The 18,679-nt window shown below is 47.4% G+C and overlaps 1 protein-coding gene across 1 annotated transcript in view; it reads left to right on the top strand.

Annotated features, from left to right (window-relative positions):
- LOC122558187 (large neutral amino acids transporter small subunit 2-like) overlaps positions 1 to 18,679 on the top strand; it is a 352,569-nt gene that overhangs the window by 317,001 nt on the left and 16,889 nt on the right. The window contains exons 3-5 of the mRNA XM_087995684.1: positions 10,134 to 10,285; positions 14,441 to 14,566; positions 16,708 to 16,861. Of these exons, the coding sequence (XP_087851810.1) occupies positions 10,134 to 10,285; positions 14,441 to 14,566; positions 16,708 to 16,861 (432 nt within the window). The remainder of the gene's footprint in view (positions 1 to 10,133; positions 10,286 to 14,440; positions 14,567 to 16,707; positions 16,862 to 18,679) is intronic.

Here is an 18,679-nt window from a genome sequence, read left to right as displayed (position 1 = left end):
TTGTTGTATTGTACTGTCCCCTCTCGGTGTTGTTGTACTGTACTGTCCCCTCTCAGTGTTGTTGTATTGTACTGTCCCCTCTCGGTGTTTTTGCATTGTACTGTCCCCTCTCAGTGTTGTTGTATTGTACTGTCCCCTCTCAGTGTTGTTGCATTGTACTGTCCCCTCTCAGTGTTGTTGTATTGTACTGTCCCCTCTCAGTGTTGTTGTATTGTACTGTCCCCTCTCAGTGTTGTTGTATTGTACTGTCCCCTCTCAGCGTTGTTGTATTGTACTGTCCCCTCTCAGTGTTGTTGTACTGTACTGTCCCCTCTCAGTGTTGTTGTACTGTACTGTCCCCTCTCAGTGTTGTTGTATTGTACTGTCCCCTCTCGGTGTTTTTGCATTGTACTGTCCCCTCTCAGTGTTGTTGTATTGTACTGTCCCCTCTCAGTGTTGTTGTATTGTACTGTCCCCACTCTGTGTTTTTGCATTGTACTGTCCCCTCTCAGTGTTGTTGTATTGTACTGTTAGCTCTCAGTGTTGTTGTATTGTACTGTTAGCTCTCAGTGTTGTTGTACTGTAGTGTCCCCTCTCTGTGTTGTTGCATTGTAGTGTCCCCTCTCAGTGTTGTTGTATTGTACTGTTAGCTCTCAGTGTTGTTGTACTGTAGTGTCCCCTCTCTGTGTTGTTGCATTGTAGTGTCCCCTCTCAGTGCTGTTGTATTGTACTGTCCCCTCTCGGTGTTGTTGCATTGTACTGTCCCCTCTCAGTGTTGTTAGATTGTACTGTCCCCTCTCAATGTTTTTGGATTGTAGTGTCCCGTCTCAGTGTTGTTGCATTGTACTGTCCCCTCTCAGTGTTGTTGTATTGTACTGTCCCCTCTCAGTGTTGTTGCATTGTACTGTCCCCTCTCAGTGTTGTTGCATTGTACTGTCCCCTCTGTGTTGTTGCATTGTACTGTCCCCTCTCAGTGTTGTTGTATTCTGCTGTCCCCTCTCAGTGTTGTATTGTACTGTCCCGTCTCAGTGTTGTTGCATTGTACTGTCCCCTCTCAGTGTTGTTAGATTGTACTGTCCCCTCTCAATGTTTTTGGATTGTAGTGTCCCCTCTCAGTGTTGTATTGTACTGTCCCGTCTCAGTGTTGTTGCATTGTACTGTCCCCTCTCAGTGTTGTTAGATTGTACTGTCCCCTCTCAATGTTTTTGGATTGTAGTGTCCCCTCTCAGTGTTGCATTGTACTGTCCCCTCTCAGTGTTGTTGTATTCTGCTGTCCCCTCTCAGTGTTGTATTGTACTGTCCCGTCTCAGTGTTGTTGCATTGTACTGTCCCCTCTCAGTGTTGTTAGATTGTACTGTCCCCTCTCAATGTTTTTAGATTGTAGTGTCCCCTCTCAGTGTTGTATTGTACTGTCCCCTCTCAGTGTTGTATTGTACTGTCCCCTCTCAGTGTTGTTGCATTGTACTGTCCCCTCTCAGTGTTGTTACATTGTACTGTCCCCTCTCAGTGTTGTTGTATTGTACCGTCCCCTCTCAGTGTTGTTGTATTGTACTGTCCCCTCTCAGTGTTGTTACATTGTACTGTCCCCTCTCAGTGTTTTTGCATTGTAGTGTCCCCTCTCAGTGTTGTTACATTGTAGTGTCCCCTCTCAGTGTTTTTGCATTGTAGTGTCCCCTCTCAGTGTTGTTGTATTGTACTGTCCCCTCTCGGTGTTGTTGTATTGTACTGTCCCCTCTCAGTGTTGTTGTATTGTACTGTCCCCTCTCAGTGTTGTTGCATTGTACTGTCCCCTCTCAGTGTTGTTGTATTGTACTGTCCGCTCTCATTGTTGTTGTATTGTACTGCCCCCTCTCACTGTTGTTGTATTGTACTATCCCCTCTCAGTGTTGCTGCATTGTACTTTCCCGCTCAGTGTTGTTGTATTGTACCGTCCCCTCTCAGTGTTGTTACATTGTACTGTCCCCTCTCAGCGTTGTTGTATTGTACTGTCCCCTCTCAGTGTTGTTGTACTGTACTGTCCCCTCTCAGTGTTGTTGTACTGTACTGTCCCCTCTCAGTGTTGTTGTATTGTACTGTCCCCTCTCGGTGTTTTTGCATTGTACTGTCCCCTCTCAGTGTTGTTGTATTGTACTGTCCCCTCTCAGTGTTGTTGTATTGTACTGTCCCCACTCTGTGTTTTTGCATTGTACTGTCCCCTCTCAGTGTTGTTGTATTGTACTGTTAGCTCTCAGTGTTGTTGTATTGTACTGTTAGCTCTCAGTGTTGTTGTACTGTCGTGTCCCCTCTCTGTGTTGTTGCATTGTAGTGTCCCCTCTCAGTGTTGTTGTATTGTACTGTTAGCTCTCAGTGTTGTTGTACTGTAGTGTCCCCTCTCTGTGTTGTTGCATTGTAGTGTCCCCTCTCAGTGCTGTTGTATTGTACTGTCCCCTCTCGGTGTTGTTGCATTGTACTGTCCCCTCTCAGTGTTGTTAGATTGTACTGTCCCCTCTCAATGTTTTTGGATTGTAGTGTCCCCTCTCAGTGTTGTTGCATTGTACTGTCCCCTCTCAGTGTTGTTGTATTGTACTGTCCCCTCTCAGTGTTGTTGCATTGTACTGTCCCCTCTCAGTGTTGTTGCATTGTACTGTCCCCTCTGTGTTGTTGCATTGTACTGTCCCCTCTCAGTGTTGTTGTATTCTGCTGTCCCCTCTCAGTGTTGTATTGTACTGTCCCGTCTCAGTGTTGTTGCATTGTACTGTCCCCTCTCAGTGTTGTTAGATTGTACTGTCCCCTCTCAATGTTTTTGGATTGTAGTGTCCCCTCTCAGTGTTGTATTGTACTGTCCCGTCTCAGTGTTGTTGCATTGTACTGTCCCCTCTCAGTGTTGTTAGATTGTACTGTCCCCTCTCAATGTTTTTGGATTGTAGTGTCCCCTCTCAGTGTTGCATTGTACTGTCCCCTCTCAGTGTTGTTGTATTCTGCTGTCCCCTCTCAGTGTTGTATTGTACTGTCCCGTCTCAGTGTTGTTGCATTGTACTGTCCCCTCTCAGTGTTGTTAGATTGTACTGTCCCCTCTCAATGTTTTTAGATTGTAGTGTCCCCTCTCAGTGTTGTATTGTACTGTCCCCTCTCAGTGTTGTATTGTACTGTCCCCTCTCAGTGTTGTTGCATTGTACTGTCCCCTCTCAGTGTTGTTACATTGTACTGTCCCCTCTCAGTGTTGTTGTATTGTACCGTCCCCTCTCAGTGTTGTTGTATTGTACTGTCCCCTCTCAGTGTTGTTACATTGTACTGTCCCCTCTCAGTGTTTTTGCATTGTAGTGTCCCCTCTCAGTGTTGTTACATTGTAGTGTCCCCTCTCAGTGTTTTTGCATTGTAGTGTCCCCTCTCAGTGTTGTTGTATTGTACTGTCCCCTCTCGGTGTTGTTGTATTGTACTGTCCCCTCTCAGTGTTGTTGTATTGTACTGTCCCCTCTCAGTGTTGTTGCATTGTACTGTCCCCTCTCAGTGTTGTTGTATTGTACTGTCCGCTCTCATTGTTGTTGTATTGTACTGCCCCCTCTCACTGTTGTTGTATTGTACTATCCCCTCTCAGTGTTGCTGCATTGTACTTTCCCGCTCAGTGTTGTTGTATTGTACCGTCCCCTCTCAGTGTTGTTACATTGTACTGTCCCCTCTCAGTGTTTTTGCATTGTAGTGTCCCCTCTCAGTGTTGTTGTATTGTACTGTCCCCTCTCGGTGTTGTTGTATTGTACTGTCCCCTCTCAGTGTTGTTGCATTGTACTGTCCACTCTCACTGTTGTTGTATTGTACTGCCCCCTCTCACTGTTGTTGTATTGTACTGTCCCCTCTCAGTGTTGTATTGTACTATCCCCTCTCAGTGTTGTTGTATTGTACTGTCCCCTCGCAGTGTTGTTGTATTGTTCTGTTCCCTCTCACTGTTGTTGTATTGTACTGTCCCCTCTCAGTGTTGTATTGTACTATCCCCTCTAAGTGTTGTTGTATTGTACTGTCCCCTCTCAGTGTTGTTGTATTGTACTATCCCCTCTCAGTGTTGTTGTATTGTACTGCCCCCTCTCACTGTTGTTGTATTGTACTGTCCCCTCTCAGTGTTGTTGCATTGTACTGTCCCCTCTGTGTTGTTGTATTGTACTGTCCCCTCTCAGTGTTGTTGTATTGTACGGTCCCCTCTCAGTGTTGTTGCATTGTACTGTCCCCTCTCTGTGTTGTTGTATTGTACTGTCCCCTCTCAGTGTTGTATTGTACTGTCCCCTCTCAGTGTTGTTGCATTGTACTGTCCCCTCTGTGTTGTTGCATTGTACTGTCCCCTCTCGGTGTTGTTGCATTGTGCTGCCCCCTCTCGGTGTTGTTGTATTGTACTGTCCACTCTCAGTGTTGTTGCATTGTACTGTCCCCTCTCAGCGTTGTTGTATTGTACTGTCCCCTCTCAGTGTTGTTGTATTGTACTGTCCCCTCTCGGTGTTGTTGTACTGTACTGTCCCCTCTCAGTGTTGTTGTATTGTACTGTCCCCTCTCGGTGTTTTTGCATTGTACTGTCCCCTCTCAGTGTTGTTGTATTGTACTGTCCCCTCTCAGTGTTGTTGCATTGTACTATCCCCTCTCAGCGTTGTTGTATTGTACTGTCCCCTCTCAGTGTTGTTGTACTGTACTGTCCCCTCTCAGTGTTGTTGTACTGTACTGTCCCCTCTCAGTGTTGTTGTATTGTACTGTCCCCTCTCGGTGTTTTTGCATTGTACTGTCCCCTCTCAGTGTTGTTGTATTGTACTGTCCCCTCTCAGTGTTGTTGTATTGTACTGTCCCCACTCTGTGTTTTTGCATTGTACTGTCCCCTCTCAGTGTTGTTGTATTGTACTGTTAGCTCTCAGTGTTGTTGTATTGTACTGTTAGCTCTCAGTGTTGTTGTACTGTAGTGTCCCCTCTCTGTGTTGTTGCATTGTAGTGTCCCCTCTCAGTGTTGTTGTATTGTACTGTTAGCTCTCAGTGTTGTTGTACTGTAGTGTCCCCTCTCTGTGTTGTTGCATTGTAGTGTCCCCTCTCAGTGCTGTTGTATTGTACTGTCCCCTCTCGGTGTTGTTGCATTGTACTGTCCCCTCTCAGTGTTGTTAGATTGTACTGTCCCCTCTCAATGTTTTTGGATTGTAGTGTCCCGTCTCAGTGTTGTTGCATTGTACTGTCCCCTCTCAGTGTTGTTGTATTGTACTGTCCCCTCTCAGTGTTGTTGCATTGTACTGTCCCCTCTCAGTGTTGTTGCATTGTACTGTCCCCTCTGTGTTGTTGCATTGTACTGTCCCCTCTCAGTGTTGTTGTATTCTGCTGTCCCCTCTCAGTGTTGTATTGTACTGTCCCGTCTCAGTGTTGTTGCATTGTACTGTCCCCTCTCAGTGTTGTTAGATTGTACTGTCCCCTCTCAATGTTTTTGGATTGTAGTGTCCCCTCTCAGTGTTGTATTGTACTGTCCCGTCTCAGTGTTGTTGCATTGTACTGTCCCCTCTCAGTGTTGTTAGATTGTACTGTCCCCTCTCAATGTTTTTGGATTGTAGTGTCCCCTCTCAGTGTTGCATTGTACTGTCCCCTCTCAGTGTTGTTGTATTCTGCTGTCCCCTCTCAGTGTTGTATTGTACTGTCCCGTCTCAGTGTTGTTGCATTGTACTGTCCCCTCTCAGTGTTGTTAGATTGTACTGTCCCCTCTCAATGTTTTTAGATTGTAGTGTCCCCTCTCAGTGTTGTATTGTACTGTCCCCTCTCAGTGTTGTATTGTACTGTCCCCTCTCAGTGTTGTTGCATTGTACTGTCCCCTCTCAGTGTTGTTACATTGTACTGTCCCCTCTCAGTGTTGTTGTATTGTACCGTCCCCTCTCAGTGTTGTTGTATTGTACTGTCCCCTCTCAGTGTTGTTACATTGTACTGTCCCCTCTCAGTGTTTTTGCATTGTAGTGTCCCCTCTCAGTGTTGTTACATTGTAGTGTCCCCTCTCAGTGTTTTTGCATTGTAGTGTCCCCTCTCAGTGTTGTTGTATTGTACTGTCCCCTCTCGGTGTTGTTGTATTGTACTGTCCCCTCTCAGTGTTGTTGTATTGTACTGTCCCCTCTCAGTGTTGTTGCATTGTACTGTCCCCTCTCAGTGTTGTTGTATTGTACTGTCCGCTCTCATTGTTGTTGTATTGTACTGCCCCCTCTCACTGTTGTTGTATTGTACTATCCCCTCTCAGTGTTGCTGCATTGTACTTTCCCGCTCAGTGTTGTTGTATTGTACCGTCCCCTCTCAGTGTTGTTACATTGTACTGTCCCCTCTCAGTGTTTTTGCATTGTAGTGTCCCCTCTCAGTGTTGTTGTATTGTACTGTCCCCTCTCGGTGTTGTTGTATTGTACTGTCCCCTCTCAGTGTTGTTGCATTGTACTGTCCACTCTCACTGTTGTTGTATTGTACTGCCCCCTCTCACTGTTGTTGTATTGTACTGCCCCCTCTCACTGTTGTTGTATTGTACTGTCCCCTCTCAGTGTTGTATTGTACTATCCCCTCTCAGTGTTGTTGTATTGTACTGTCCCCTCTCAGTGTTGTTGCATTGTACTGTCCACTCTCACTGTTGTTGTATTGTACTGCCCCCTCTCACTGTTGTTGTATTGTACTGTCCCCTCTCAGTGTTGTATTGTACTATCCCCTCTCAGTGTTGTTGTATTGTACTGTCCCCTCGCAGTGTTGTTGTATTGTTCTGTCCCCTCTCACTGTTGTTGTATTGTACTGTCCCCTCTCAGTGTTGTATTGTACTATCCCCTCTAAGTGTTGTTGTATTGTACTGTCCCCTCTCAGTGTTGTTGTATTGTACTATCCCCTCTCAGTGTTGTTGTATTGTACTGCCCCCTCTCACTGTTGTTGTATTGTACTGTCCCCTCTCAGTGTTGTATTGTACTATCCCCTCTAAGTGTTGTTGTATTGTACTGTCCCCTCTCAGTGTTGTATTGTACTATCCCCTCTAAGTGTTGTTGTATTGTACTGTCCCCTCTCAGTGTTGTTCTATTGTACTGCCCCCTCTCAGTGTTGTTGTATTGTACTGTCCCCTCTCAGTGTTGTATTGTACTATCCCCTCTCAGTGTTGTTGTATTGTACTGTCCCCTCTCAGCGTTGTTACATTGTACTGTCCCCTCTCAGTGTTTTTGCATTGTAGTGTCCCCTCTCAGTGTTGTTAGATCGTACTGTCCCCTCTCAATGTTTTTGGATTGTAGTGTCCCCTCTCAGTGTTGTTGCAATGTACTGTCCCCTCTCAGTGTTGTTGTATTGTACTGTCCCCTCTCAGTGTTGTTGCATTGTACTGTCCCCTCTCAGTGTTGTTGCATTGTACTGTCCCCTCTCTGTGTTGTTGCATTGTACTGTCCCCTCGCAGTGTTGTTGCATTGTACTGTCCCCTCTCAGTGTTGTTGTATTCTGCTGTCCCCTCTCAGTGTTGTTGTATTGTGCTGACCCCTCTCTGTGTTTTTGTATTGTACTGTCCCCTCTCAGTGTTGTTGCAATGTACTGCCCCCTCTCAGTGTTGTTGTATTGTACTGTCCCCTCTCAGTGTTGTATTGTACTATCCCCTCTCAGTGTTGTTGTATTGTACTGTCCCCTCTCAGTGCTTGTTGTATTGTACTGTCCCCTCTCGGTGTTGTTGCATTGTAGTGTCCCCTCTCAGTGTTGTTGTATTGGAGTGTCCCCTCTCAGTGTTGTTGCATTGTACTGTCCCCTCTCAGTGTTGTTGTATTGTACTGTCCCCTCTCAATGTTTTTGGATTGTAGTGTCCCCTCTCAGTGTTGTTGCATTGTACTGTCCCCTCTCAGTGTTGTTGCATTGTACTGTCCCCTCTCAGTGTTGTTGCATTGTACTGTCCCCTCGCAGTGTTGTTGTATTGTACTGTCCCGTCTCAGTGCTTGTTGCATTGTACTGTCCCCTCTCAGTGTTGTTGTATTGTGCTGACCCCTCTCTGTGTTGTTGCATTGTACTGTCCCCTCTCAGTGTTGTTGCATTGTACTGTCCCCTCTCAGTGTTGTTGTATTGTACTGTCCCCTCTCAATGTTTTTGGATTGTAGTGTCCCCTCTCAGTGTTGTTGCATTGTACTGTCCCCTCTCAGTGTTGTTGCATTGTACTGTCCCCTCTCAGTGTTGTTGCATTGTACTGTCCCCTCGCAGTGTTGTTGTATTGTACTGTCCCGTCTCAGTGCTTGTTGCATTGTACTGTCCCCTCTCAGTGTTGTTACATTGTACTGTCCCCTCTCAGTGTTTTTGCATTGTAGTGTCCCCTCTCAGTGTTGTTGTATTGTACTGTCCCCTCTCGGTGTTGTTGTATTGTACTGTCCCCTCTCGGTGTTGTTGTATTGTACTGTCCCCTCTTAGTGTTGTTGCATTGTGCTGTCCCCTCTCAGTGTTGTTGCATTGTACTGTCCCCTCTCACTGTTGTTGTATTGTACTGTCCCCTCTCAGTGTTGTATTGTACTATCCCCTCTCAGTGTTGTTGTATTGTACTGTCCCCTCTCACTGTTGTTGTATTGTACTGTCCCCTCTCAGTGTTGTATTGCACTGTCCCCTCTCAGTGTTGTTGTATTGTACTGTCCCCTCTCAGTGTTGTTGCATTGTACTGTCCCCTCTCAGTGTTGTTGTATTGTGCTGTCCCCTCTCTGTGTTTTTGCATTGCAGTGTCCCCTCTCAGTGTTGTTGTATTGTACTGTCCACTCTCAGTGTTGTTGCATTGTACTGTCCCCTCTCAGTGTTGTATTGTACTGTCCCTTCTCGGTGTTGTTGTATTGTACTGTCCCCTCTCAGTGTTGTTGCATTGTACTGTCCCCTCTCAGTGTTGTTGTATTGTGCTGTCCCCTCTCTGTGTTTTTGCATTGTACTGTCCCCTCTCAGTGTTGTATTGTACTGTCCCCTCTCAGTGTTGTATTGTACTGTCCACTCTCTGTGTTGTTGTATTGTACTGTCCCCTCTCTGTGTTGTTGTATTGTACTGTCCCCTCTTGGTGTTGTTGTATTGTACTGTCCCCTGTCAGTGTTGTTGTATTGTACTGTCCCCTCTCAGTGTTGTTGTATTGTACTGTCCCCTCTCTGTGTTTTTGCATTGTAGTGTCCCCTCTCAGTGTTGTTGTATTGTACTGTCCCCTCTCAGTGTTGCATTGTACAGTCCCCTCTCAGTGTTGTTGTATTGTACTGTCCCCTCTCAGTGTTGTTGCATTGTACTGTCCCCTCTCAGTGTTGTTGCATTGTACTGTCCCCTCTCAGTGTTGTTGTATTGTACTGTCCCCTCTCAGTGTTGTTGCATTGTACTGTCCCCTCTCAGTGTTGTTGCATTGTACTGTCCCCTCTCAGTGTTGTTGCATTGTACTGTCCCCTCTCAGTGTTGTTGTATTGTACTGTCCCCTCTCAGTGTTGCATTGTACTGTCCCCTCTCAGTGTTGTTGTATTGTACTGTCCCCTCTCTGTGTTTTTGCATTGTACTGTCCCCTCTCAGAGAGGGGACAGTACAATACAACAACACTGAGAGGGGACAGTACAATGCAAAAACACAGAGAGGGGACAGTACAATACAACAACACTGAGAGGGGACAGTACAATGCAAAAACACAGAGAGGGGACAGTACAATACAACAACACTGTGTTTTTGCATTGTACTGTCCCCTCTCAGTGTTGTTGTATTGTACTGTCCCCTCTCTGTGTTTTTGCATTGTACTGTCCCCTCTCAGTGTTGTTGTATTGTACTGTCCCCTCTCAGTGTTGCATTGTACAGTCCCCTCTCAGTGTTGTTGTATTGTACTGTCCCCTCTCAGTGTTGTTGTATTGTACGGTCCCCTCTCAGTGTTGTTGCATTGTACTGTCCCCTCTCAGTGTTGTTGCATTGTACTGTCCCCTCTCAGTGTTGTTGTATTGTACTGTCCCCTCTCAGTGTTGTATTGTACTGTCCCCTCTCAGTGTTGTTGTATTGTACTGTCCCCTCTCAGTGTTGTTGTATTGTACTGTCCCCTCTCAGTGTTGTTGCATTGTACTGTCCCCTCTCAGTGTTGTTGTATTGTACTGTCCCCTCTCAGTGTTGTTGCATTGTACTGTCCCCTCTCAGTGTTGTTGCATTGTACTGTCCCCTCTCAGTGTTGCTGCATTGTGATGGTGCCAATCTCATGCCTCCCCTTTCCCCAGGTTCCTGGTCCTGTGGAGTGCCCTGCTGGTCATTAATCCGACCACACAAACCGTGATGGCGTTGACTTTCTCCAGTTATGTTCTGCAGCCTGTGTTCCCTGCCTGTGTGCCCCCTTACATCGCATCAAGGCTCCTAGCTGCTGTCTGCCTTCGTAAGTATGGGCGTTCACCGTGTAGAAAGCACTCCCTCGCCCGGTCACTCCCTCGCCCGGTCTCTCCCTCGCCCGGTCACTCCCTCGCCCGGTCACTCCCTCGCCCGGCCACTCCCTCGCCCGGCCACTCCCTCGCCCGGTCTCTCCCTCGCCCGGTCTCTCCCTCGCCCGGCCACTCCCTCGCCCGGCCACTCCCTCGCCCGGTCTCTCCCTCGCCCGGTCACTCCCTCGCCCGGTCACTCCCTCGCCCGGTCACTCCCTCGCCCGGCCACTCCCTCACCCGGTCTCCCACTCCTCCCGGTCACTCCCTCGCCAGGTCACTCCCTCGCCCGGTCTCTCCCTCGCCCGGTCACTCCCTCGCCCGGTCACTCCCTCGCCCGGTCTCTCCCTCGCCCGGTCACTCCCTCGCCAGGTCACTCCCTCGCCCGGTCTCTCCCTCGCCCGGTCACTCCCTCGCCCGGTCACTCCCTCGCCAGGTCACTCCCTCACCCGGTCACTCCCTCGCCCGGTCTCTCCCTCGCCCGGTCTCTCCCTCGCCCGGTCACTCCCTCGCCCGGTCACTCCCTCGCCCGGTCACTCCCTCACCCGGCCACTCCCTCACCCGGCCACTCCCTCACCCGGCCACTCCCTCACCCGGTCTCCCACTCCTCCCGGTCACTCCCTCGCCAGGTCACTCCCTCGCCAGGTCACTCCCTCGCCCGGTCTCTCCCTCGCCCGGTCACTCCCTCGCCCGGTCACTCCCTCGTCCGGTCACTCCCTCGCCCGGTCTCTCCCTCCCCGGTCTCTCCCTCTCCCGGCCACTCCCTCACCCGGCCACTCCCTCACCCGGCCACGCCCTCACCCGGTCACCCACTCCTCCCGGTCAGTCCCTCGCCAGGTCACTCCCTCCCCTGGTCACCCACTGCCATGGTCACCCACTGCCACGTTCATCCACTGCCACGGTCACTCCCTCCCCCGGTCACCCACTGCCACGGTCACCCACTGCCACGGTCACTCCCTCCCCTGGCCACACCATCCCCCGGTCACCCACTCGCCCGGTCACTCCCTCCCCTGGTCACTCCCTCCCCTGGTCACTCCCTCCCCCGGCCACCCACTCCCCCGGTCACCCATTGCCACGGTCACCCACTGCCATAGTCACTCGCTCCCCTGCCCATTGAGTCTGCACTGACCTCCGAACAGCATCAACCCCCCCCCCATCCGCGTTACCTTGGCCATTACTGTGGGTAATTTAACACAGCTCCCAATCCACCCCAACCTGAACATCTTTGGATTGAGGGAGGAAACTGGAGCATCTGGAGGAAACCCACGCAGACACTGGGAGAATGTGCAAACAGACATTCGCCTGAGGGTGGAATCAAACCTGGGTCCCTGGTGCTGTGAGACAGTCCTAGTGTTGTTAAGTATGCTGGTGACTGTGCTGCATTTGCTTTTAGTGGTGTTCAGAATGTTTGCTGGGCAGCCCCAGATGATTGGAAATCCTGTCAGTTCCCTGGTCTCTGAAGTGTTGGCAGTGCAATAACTCTCTCCCCAGTCATCCTGTAACTGTCTTCATCTGAATGTGATGGCCAAGTTGGTTTGCAATGTATTCTGATGTTAGACCAAGGGGGGACGGCCTGTGTGAGCGTTAGGATTGTGCCTGATTAATTTGTGATTGTCTTTGCAGCCAAGATGTAAAGTGAGGGAGAAGATTTCATACCAAAACTATAAAATAATGCAGCAGGATTGAGACCATTCTGCCCATCAATCCTTTGACAGCTGTTTTGAAAAGCGATACAATTAATCTCATTCCCTTGGCCTTATCTATACCTCTGCAGTTTCTCGTCTTCAAGTATCCAACTGGTTCCCTTTTGGAAAGTTCTTATAGAAACAACTCCCCCTGCCTTGTGCTGTCGGAAAAATGTTGTGAAACTTGAAAGGGTTCAGAAAAGATTTACAAGGATGTTGCCAGGGTTGGAGGATCTGAGCGATAGGGAGAGGCTGAACAGGGTGGGGCTGTTTTCCCTGGAGCGCAGAGGCTGAGGGGTGACCTTATAGAGGTTCATAAAATTATGAGGGGCATGGATAGGGTAAATAGACAAAGTCTTTTCCCTGGGGTGGGGGAGTCCAGAACTAGAGGGCATAGGTTTAGGGTGAGAGAGGAAAGATATAAAAGAGACCTCAGGGGCAACTTTTTCACGCAGAGGGTGGTACGTGTATGGAATGAACAGTTAAATGCCTAACGAAGGAGCAGTGCTCCAAAAGCTTGCAATTTCAAATAAACCTGTTTGACTATAACCTGGTGTTTGATTTTTGACCTTGTCCACCCCAGTCCAATCCAGTATCTCCACAACATTTAAAAGGCACCAGGATGACTATATGAATAGGAAGGGTTTGGAGGGATATGGGCCGGGTGCTGGCAGGTGGGACTAGATTGGGTTGGGATATCTGGTTGGCATGGACGGGTTGGACCGAAGGGTCTGTTTCTGATAGGGACAGCATGAGATTAATTACAGAGTAATGCTCCCTCTACAATACGATTTTTGAGAAGATTTGTGGCTCAGATTGAGGTTCAGGTTGTACATTTGCTCGCTGAGCTGGCAGGTTTGTTTTCAGATGTCTCGGCACTGTGCTGGGGAACATCATCAGTGAGCCTCTGGTGAAGCACTGGTGTTCTGTCCCACTTTCTGTTTGTGTGTCTGGGTCTGTTAAAATGGGTGATATCATTTCTGGTTCTTTTTCTCAGTGGTTGGTAAATGGGATCCAAATCGCTGTGTTTATTGATGGAATTCCGGTCTGAATGCCGGGCCTCTAGGAATTCCTGTGAGTGTCTCTGTTTAGCCTGTCCTAGGATGGATGTGTTATCCCAGTCAAAGTGGTGTCCTTTTTTGCCTGTGTGTAACGATACTAGAGAGAGTGGGTCATGTCGTTTGGAGGCTAGTTGGTGTTCGTGTATCCTGGTGTCTAGTTTCCTGCCTACCTGTCCGATGTAGTGTTTGTACAGTCCTTGCATGGCATTTTGTAAATGACATTTGTTTTGCTGGTTGTTGGACCTTTAGGTCCATCAGTCGCTGTTTCAGTGGGTTGGTAGGTTCGTGGGCTACCATGATGCCAAAGGGCCGGAGTAGTCTGGTCGTCATCTCTGAGATGTCTTTGATGTGTGGTAGTGTGGCTCGAGTTTCTGGGTGCTGTTGTGTCTCCCTGTTTTGGTTTGATGTTTGGGAGTCGATGGACTGTGTTTATCGGGTACCCATTCTCCTTGAATACACTGTATAGGTATTATTCTTCTGCTGCTCATAGTTCCTGGGTGCTGCAGTGTGTTGTGGCCTGTTAAAATAATGTCATGGTGGAACGAACAGTTAATGGAGAACTGCAGACCACTGTCTACAGGAAGCCAACACACACAGACCAGTTACTTAACTACAGGAGCAATCATCCCAACACCCACAAACGGAGCTGCATCAGGACATTATTTAAATGAGCCACAACACACTGCAGCACCCAGGAACTGAGAGTAGCAGAAGAAAAATACCTATATAGCGTACTCAAGAACAACGGTACCCAATAAGCACAGTCCACCCAACATCAAACCCAAACATCAAACCCAAACAGGGAGACACAACAGCACCCAGAAACTCGAGCCACACTATATATCAAAGACATCTCGGAGATGACGACCAGACTACTCCGGCCACGAACCTACCAACCCACTGAAACAGCGACTGATGGACCTAAAGGTCCAACAACCAGCAAAACAAATGTCATTTACAAAATGCCATGCAAGGACTGTACAAACACAAGGACACCACTTCGACTGGGACAACACATCCATCCTAGCACAAGCTAAACAGAGACATACACTGGAATTCCTAGAGGCCCGGCATTCAGACCGGAATTCCATCAATAAACACAGCAATTTGGATCCCATTTACCAACCACTGAGAAAGAAAATGGAAATGATAACAGCCACCGTAACAGGCCCAGGCACACAAACAGAAAGTGGGACAGGACACTAGTGCTTCACCAGAGGCTCACTGATGATGTTCCCCAGCATGGTGACAAGACGTCTAGGGTCAGTACAGAGTCACATTTACCTGGAGGTAAGTGGGATTGGGAAAGACAATGTTTGGAAAGTGCCTGAAGTTTGTAGAGTGCTTCACTGTGTTGGTGTTCCCACAGTGCTGCTGACCTGGGTGAACTGTTTCCGAGTGCGGTGGGTTACCCGTGTCCAGGACCTCTTCACCGCTGGCAAGCTCCTCGCCCTCGGACTCATCATCGTGATGGGCTTTGTGCAGATCTGTAAAGGTAAGTGAGACATCACTCCTTGGTTTACCACAAAGCTCCCTTCCTGATCCCCCTCTGTCTCTGCTGCATTCACACTGTGGAATTTATAGCTCATAATCCATAACAATATCCTGAATTTATATAGTGCCTCTTGTGTAATCAATGAACCCAAGTGTTTTCCTAGAACCATTTAAGACAATCATATGATCCAACCACAAACAATACTGAAGAAGGGCTTATGCCCAAAACGTCGATTCTCCTGCTCCTCGGATGCTGCCTGGCCTGCTGTGTTTTTCCAGCACCACATTTTTCAACTCTGGTCTCCAGCGTCTGCAGTCATCACTTTCTCCACAAACATTACTGGGCCAATGACCAACCATTTGGCCAGTGGGGTAACTGTGAAGGAGAGTCTTAAGGAGGTTATGAGGTTTCGGGAAGGGGTTACAGAGTTAGAGAGAGGTGGGACTGTGAATGATGGGAGAACGAGGATGAAAGTGTGAAAGTTTAATTGTAGCTGGACTGAGAATGAACCCTGATGGGGAATCCTGTGGCAAGGAATGAGTTTGACGACAGGCTGAATGGAACTGTTCAGAATAAAATTGGATAAGATAGAGTTCCAGTTGGGTCTGACTTTTCAGAATGCAGTTGTGCTGGCTAGGACTTCACATGATAAAACCAGCTGGATTACAAATGATACATGCTTTTATTTAAAATTGTGTTGGACAAAAATGTGGTTAGCTTTAAATGTAAGAAACAAAAATACTGCACATGCTGGAATCCAAGTAAACGGGCAGGCGGCTGGGGGGGTGGCGCGGCTGGTCGGGGGGGGGTGGCAGGGTCGATGTTTCTTCAAAGGGGGGGGTGGCACCCGGGGCATTGGCTTCGTTGCCTCCTGGTGCTGCTTGGCTTGCTGTGTTCTTCCAGCTTTATGCCTGTCAGCTTTAAATGTAAGGGCAGTCATGATCTTGAATGTGAGAAGACTGTAAATTAGTAAATTGTAGATGTGGAGAATAATATAAGGCTTATTTTTGTTTTGGTTAAACATGTCCATGGTGAAATAAAAGTTCTTCGATTGAAAAAAAATAAAACTGGATAAGATAAACAGGAAAGGGTAATTGAGATGGCACCCTTTGGAGTGTAGGGAACATACACAGCTCCAACACGGTGTGAACAACAACAGAAATCGCTCGGGCATAATCACTCAATTCTTATTCATTAAAAGGTTCAGAGATATGGAAAGGGAAAAGGAAATGGTACTGTATGTGGCGAGATTGTAAACTTTTTGCCATACTCCTGTACTCGAGTACACATGACAATAAAGAAATATAATTGAGAATTTTACTCACCATTAGCTATCTTACGCTGTTCCCTAAAGGCAGAATTACCCCCAGTGTGGTGTGTGTGTCTATGTGTGTGCGTGTGTGTCTGTGTGTTTGTGTGAGAAAGTGTGTCTGTGTGTATGTCTATGCACATGCGTCTAAACATGTGTATATCTGTTTGTCTGTATGTGTCTGTCTGTCTGTTTGCTCTGTGTGAATGTGTGTGTGAGAAAGACAATAAGAGTAACCTCCCTAATTTTACAATCTATGCCATGACTGATAAAGACAAGCATCCCATTTGCTTTCTTAACCCTCAGTCAGACATACAGGATCCCAAACTCAGAGCAATGAAGAAGATGCAAGTAGCTTTAGCAGTCACCCTAGCCCTCAATCAACATCACAATGACAGACTATCCAGTCATTTATCAATTGGTGACTGTGGGACTTCCTGGGGGTAAATTAGCTGCCATGTTTTCAACATCATCATCACTGAGATAACATTTAAAACTATTTACAAACAGAAATTCCTGGAGAAATTCAGCAGGTCTGACAACATCTATGGAGAGAAACTGAATTAATGTTTTGAGTCCTTCAGAACAGATGCTTGTTCAAAACTGAAAGAAGCTGGAAAATGTGTTTGTTTATGCTGTTGGCTGAGTGGGGTGGAGCAATGGGTGGAACAGAACCTCATTGTCTGAAACACATTTTGGGGCAACGTGTGGGTGTGAACGATGCTATCTAAATTCATGTTCTTTACTGTATCATCCGGGTGTTACAGTGTATAATTGGCTAGGAATCTGTGCCGTGTACTGAACCCACAGACTGAATTCTCTCTTTCCCCAGGTCATTATGAATTCCTAAAGCCCAGCAATGCCTTTGACAGTCAGACAGCTCCTGGAGTTGGTCACATTGCACTTGCCTTCCTCCAGGGCTCGTTCTCCTACAGCGGCTGGAACTTCCTCAACTATGTGACAGAGGAGCTTGTTGACCCACGCAGGTACTGCCAGGATACAGGGCTCTCTGAGCTTTCACACAAGTGCCTGGCTCAGGCACAAGGATGTACTGGGCACTGAGGATGGATTAGATATTACTGGAACTCCCTCCTGAACAGCACTGAGAGTGTACCCAGGCCATTCCGCCATCAAGCCAATCCCACCATTCAATACCATCGCAGCTGATTGAACACTTCAATCCCTTTTACACAGCCCATCCCCATTGCCCTCTATCCCATTGGGAATCAGAAATCGTTCAATCTCTACCATACACAGACTTAAAGACTGAGCTTCCACAGCCCTCTGTGTTACAGAATTCCAAAGGTTCACATCCCTCTCAGTAAAATAACTTCTCCTGTCCAAATCAAGCGGGAAACATTCCCCCCACAACACACATTCCTGCTGAGCTTTTCTTAGTTTACCTGCCCACATTAACCTATCATTATCTCTCTGTAAACTCAATGGATCCCTCTCTCAACCTGGCTTTCCACCTATTTTTGCATCTGGTCTTCATACGTCTACATCTTCCATGAAGGAAGTACTCTGCACGGCTGGGTTCTCCCACCACTCTTGTTCCCACATTATATTCCACGTGCTACCAATGTCCAATGTGTGCAGGAGGGTTTCCTGACACAGTATGTCGAAGGGCCGTCAAGAGGGGAGGCCACGCTGGATCTGGTGCTGGGTAATGAACCAGGCCAGGTGTTTGATTTATTGGTAGGTGAGCACTTTGGAGACAGTGACCATAATTCAGTTACGTTTAGTTTATCGATGGAAATGGATAGGTACATGCCACAGAGCAAGAGTTATAGATGGGGGAAGAGCAATTATAATGTGATTAGGCAAGACTTAGGATGCATAGAATGGGGTAGCAAAATGCAGGGGATGGGGACAATCGAAATGTGGAGCTAGTTTAAGGAACAGATATTGCGTGTCCTTGATAGGTATGTGGAAAGGTAAGGAAACTGTGGTTTACAACAGAAATTGCATCTCTTGCTAAGAAGAAGGAGGAGACTTGTGTGTTGATGAGGCAAGATGGTACAGAGGCGATGGAGAGTTACAGATCAGCTAGGAAGGATTTAAAGAGAGAGTTAAGAAGTGCAAAGGGAGGACACAAGCAGTCTTTAGCAAATAGAATAAAGGAGAACCCTAAAGCTTTCTATAGGAATGTGAGGAATAAAAGGATGACTAGGGTAGGAATAGGGCCAGTCAAAGACAGAAATGGGAAGTTGAGTGTGGACCCTGTCGAGATCGGAGAGGTGCTAAATGGACATTTCTCATCAGTTTTCACTCAGGAAAAGGAGAATATTATAGAGAAGAATGAGGTACAAGATATTAGACTAGAAAGGATCGAGGTTAGTTACGAACAGTGTTATCAATTCTAAGAAGGAGTGAAAGTAGACAAGTCCCCTGGGCTGGATGGGATTTATCCGAGGATTCTTTGGGAAGCTAGGGAGGAGATAGCAGAGCCTTTGGCTTTGATATTTGAGTCGTCATTGTCTACAGGTTTAGTACCAGAGGACTGGAGGATTGCAAATGTTGTGCCCTTGTTCAAGAAGGGCAGCAGAGATGACCCAGGTAATTATAATTTGGAGATGCCGGTGTTGGACTGGGGTGTACAAAGTTAAAAATCACACAACACCAGGTTATAGTCCAACAGGTTTAATTGGAAGCACACTAGCTTTCGGAGCAACGCTCCTACATCAGGTGATTGTGGAGGGTTCGATCGTAACACAGAATTTATAGCAACAATTTACAGTGTGATGTAACTGAAATTATACATTGAAGAATTGATTGTCTGTTAAGCCTTTCATCAGTTAGAA

The sequence above is a fragment of the Chiloscyllium plagiosum genome, unplaced genomic scaffold, assembly GCF_037043375.1.
Source record: "Chiloscyllium plagiosum isolate Xiang-an unplaced genomic scaffold, Cpla_swu_hap1 HiC_scaffold_17, whole genome shotgun sequence".
Classification (NCBI taxonomy): domain Eukaryota; kingdom Metazoa; phylum Chordata; class Chondrichthyes; order Orectolobiformes; family Hemiscylliidae; genus Chiloscyllium; species Chiloscyllium plagiosum.
This window is presented reverse-complemented; position numbering and strand designations above follow the sequence as displayed.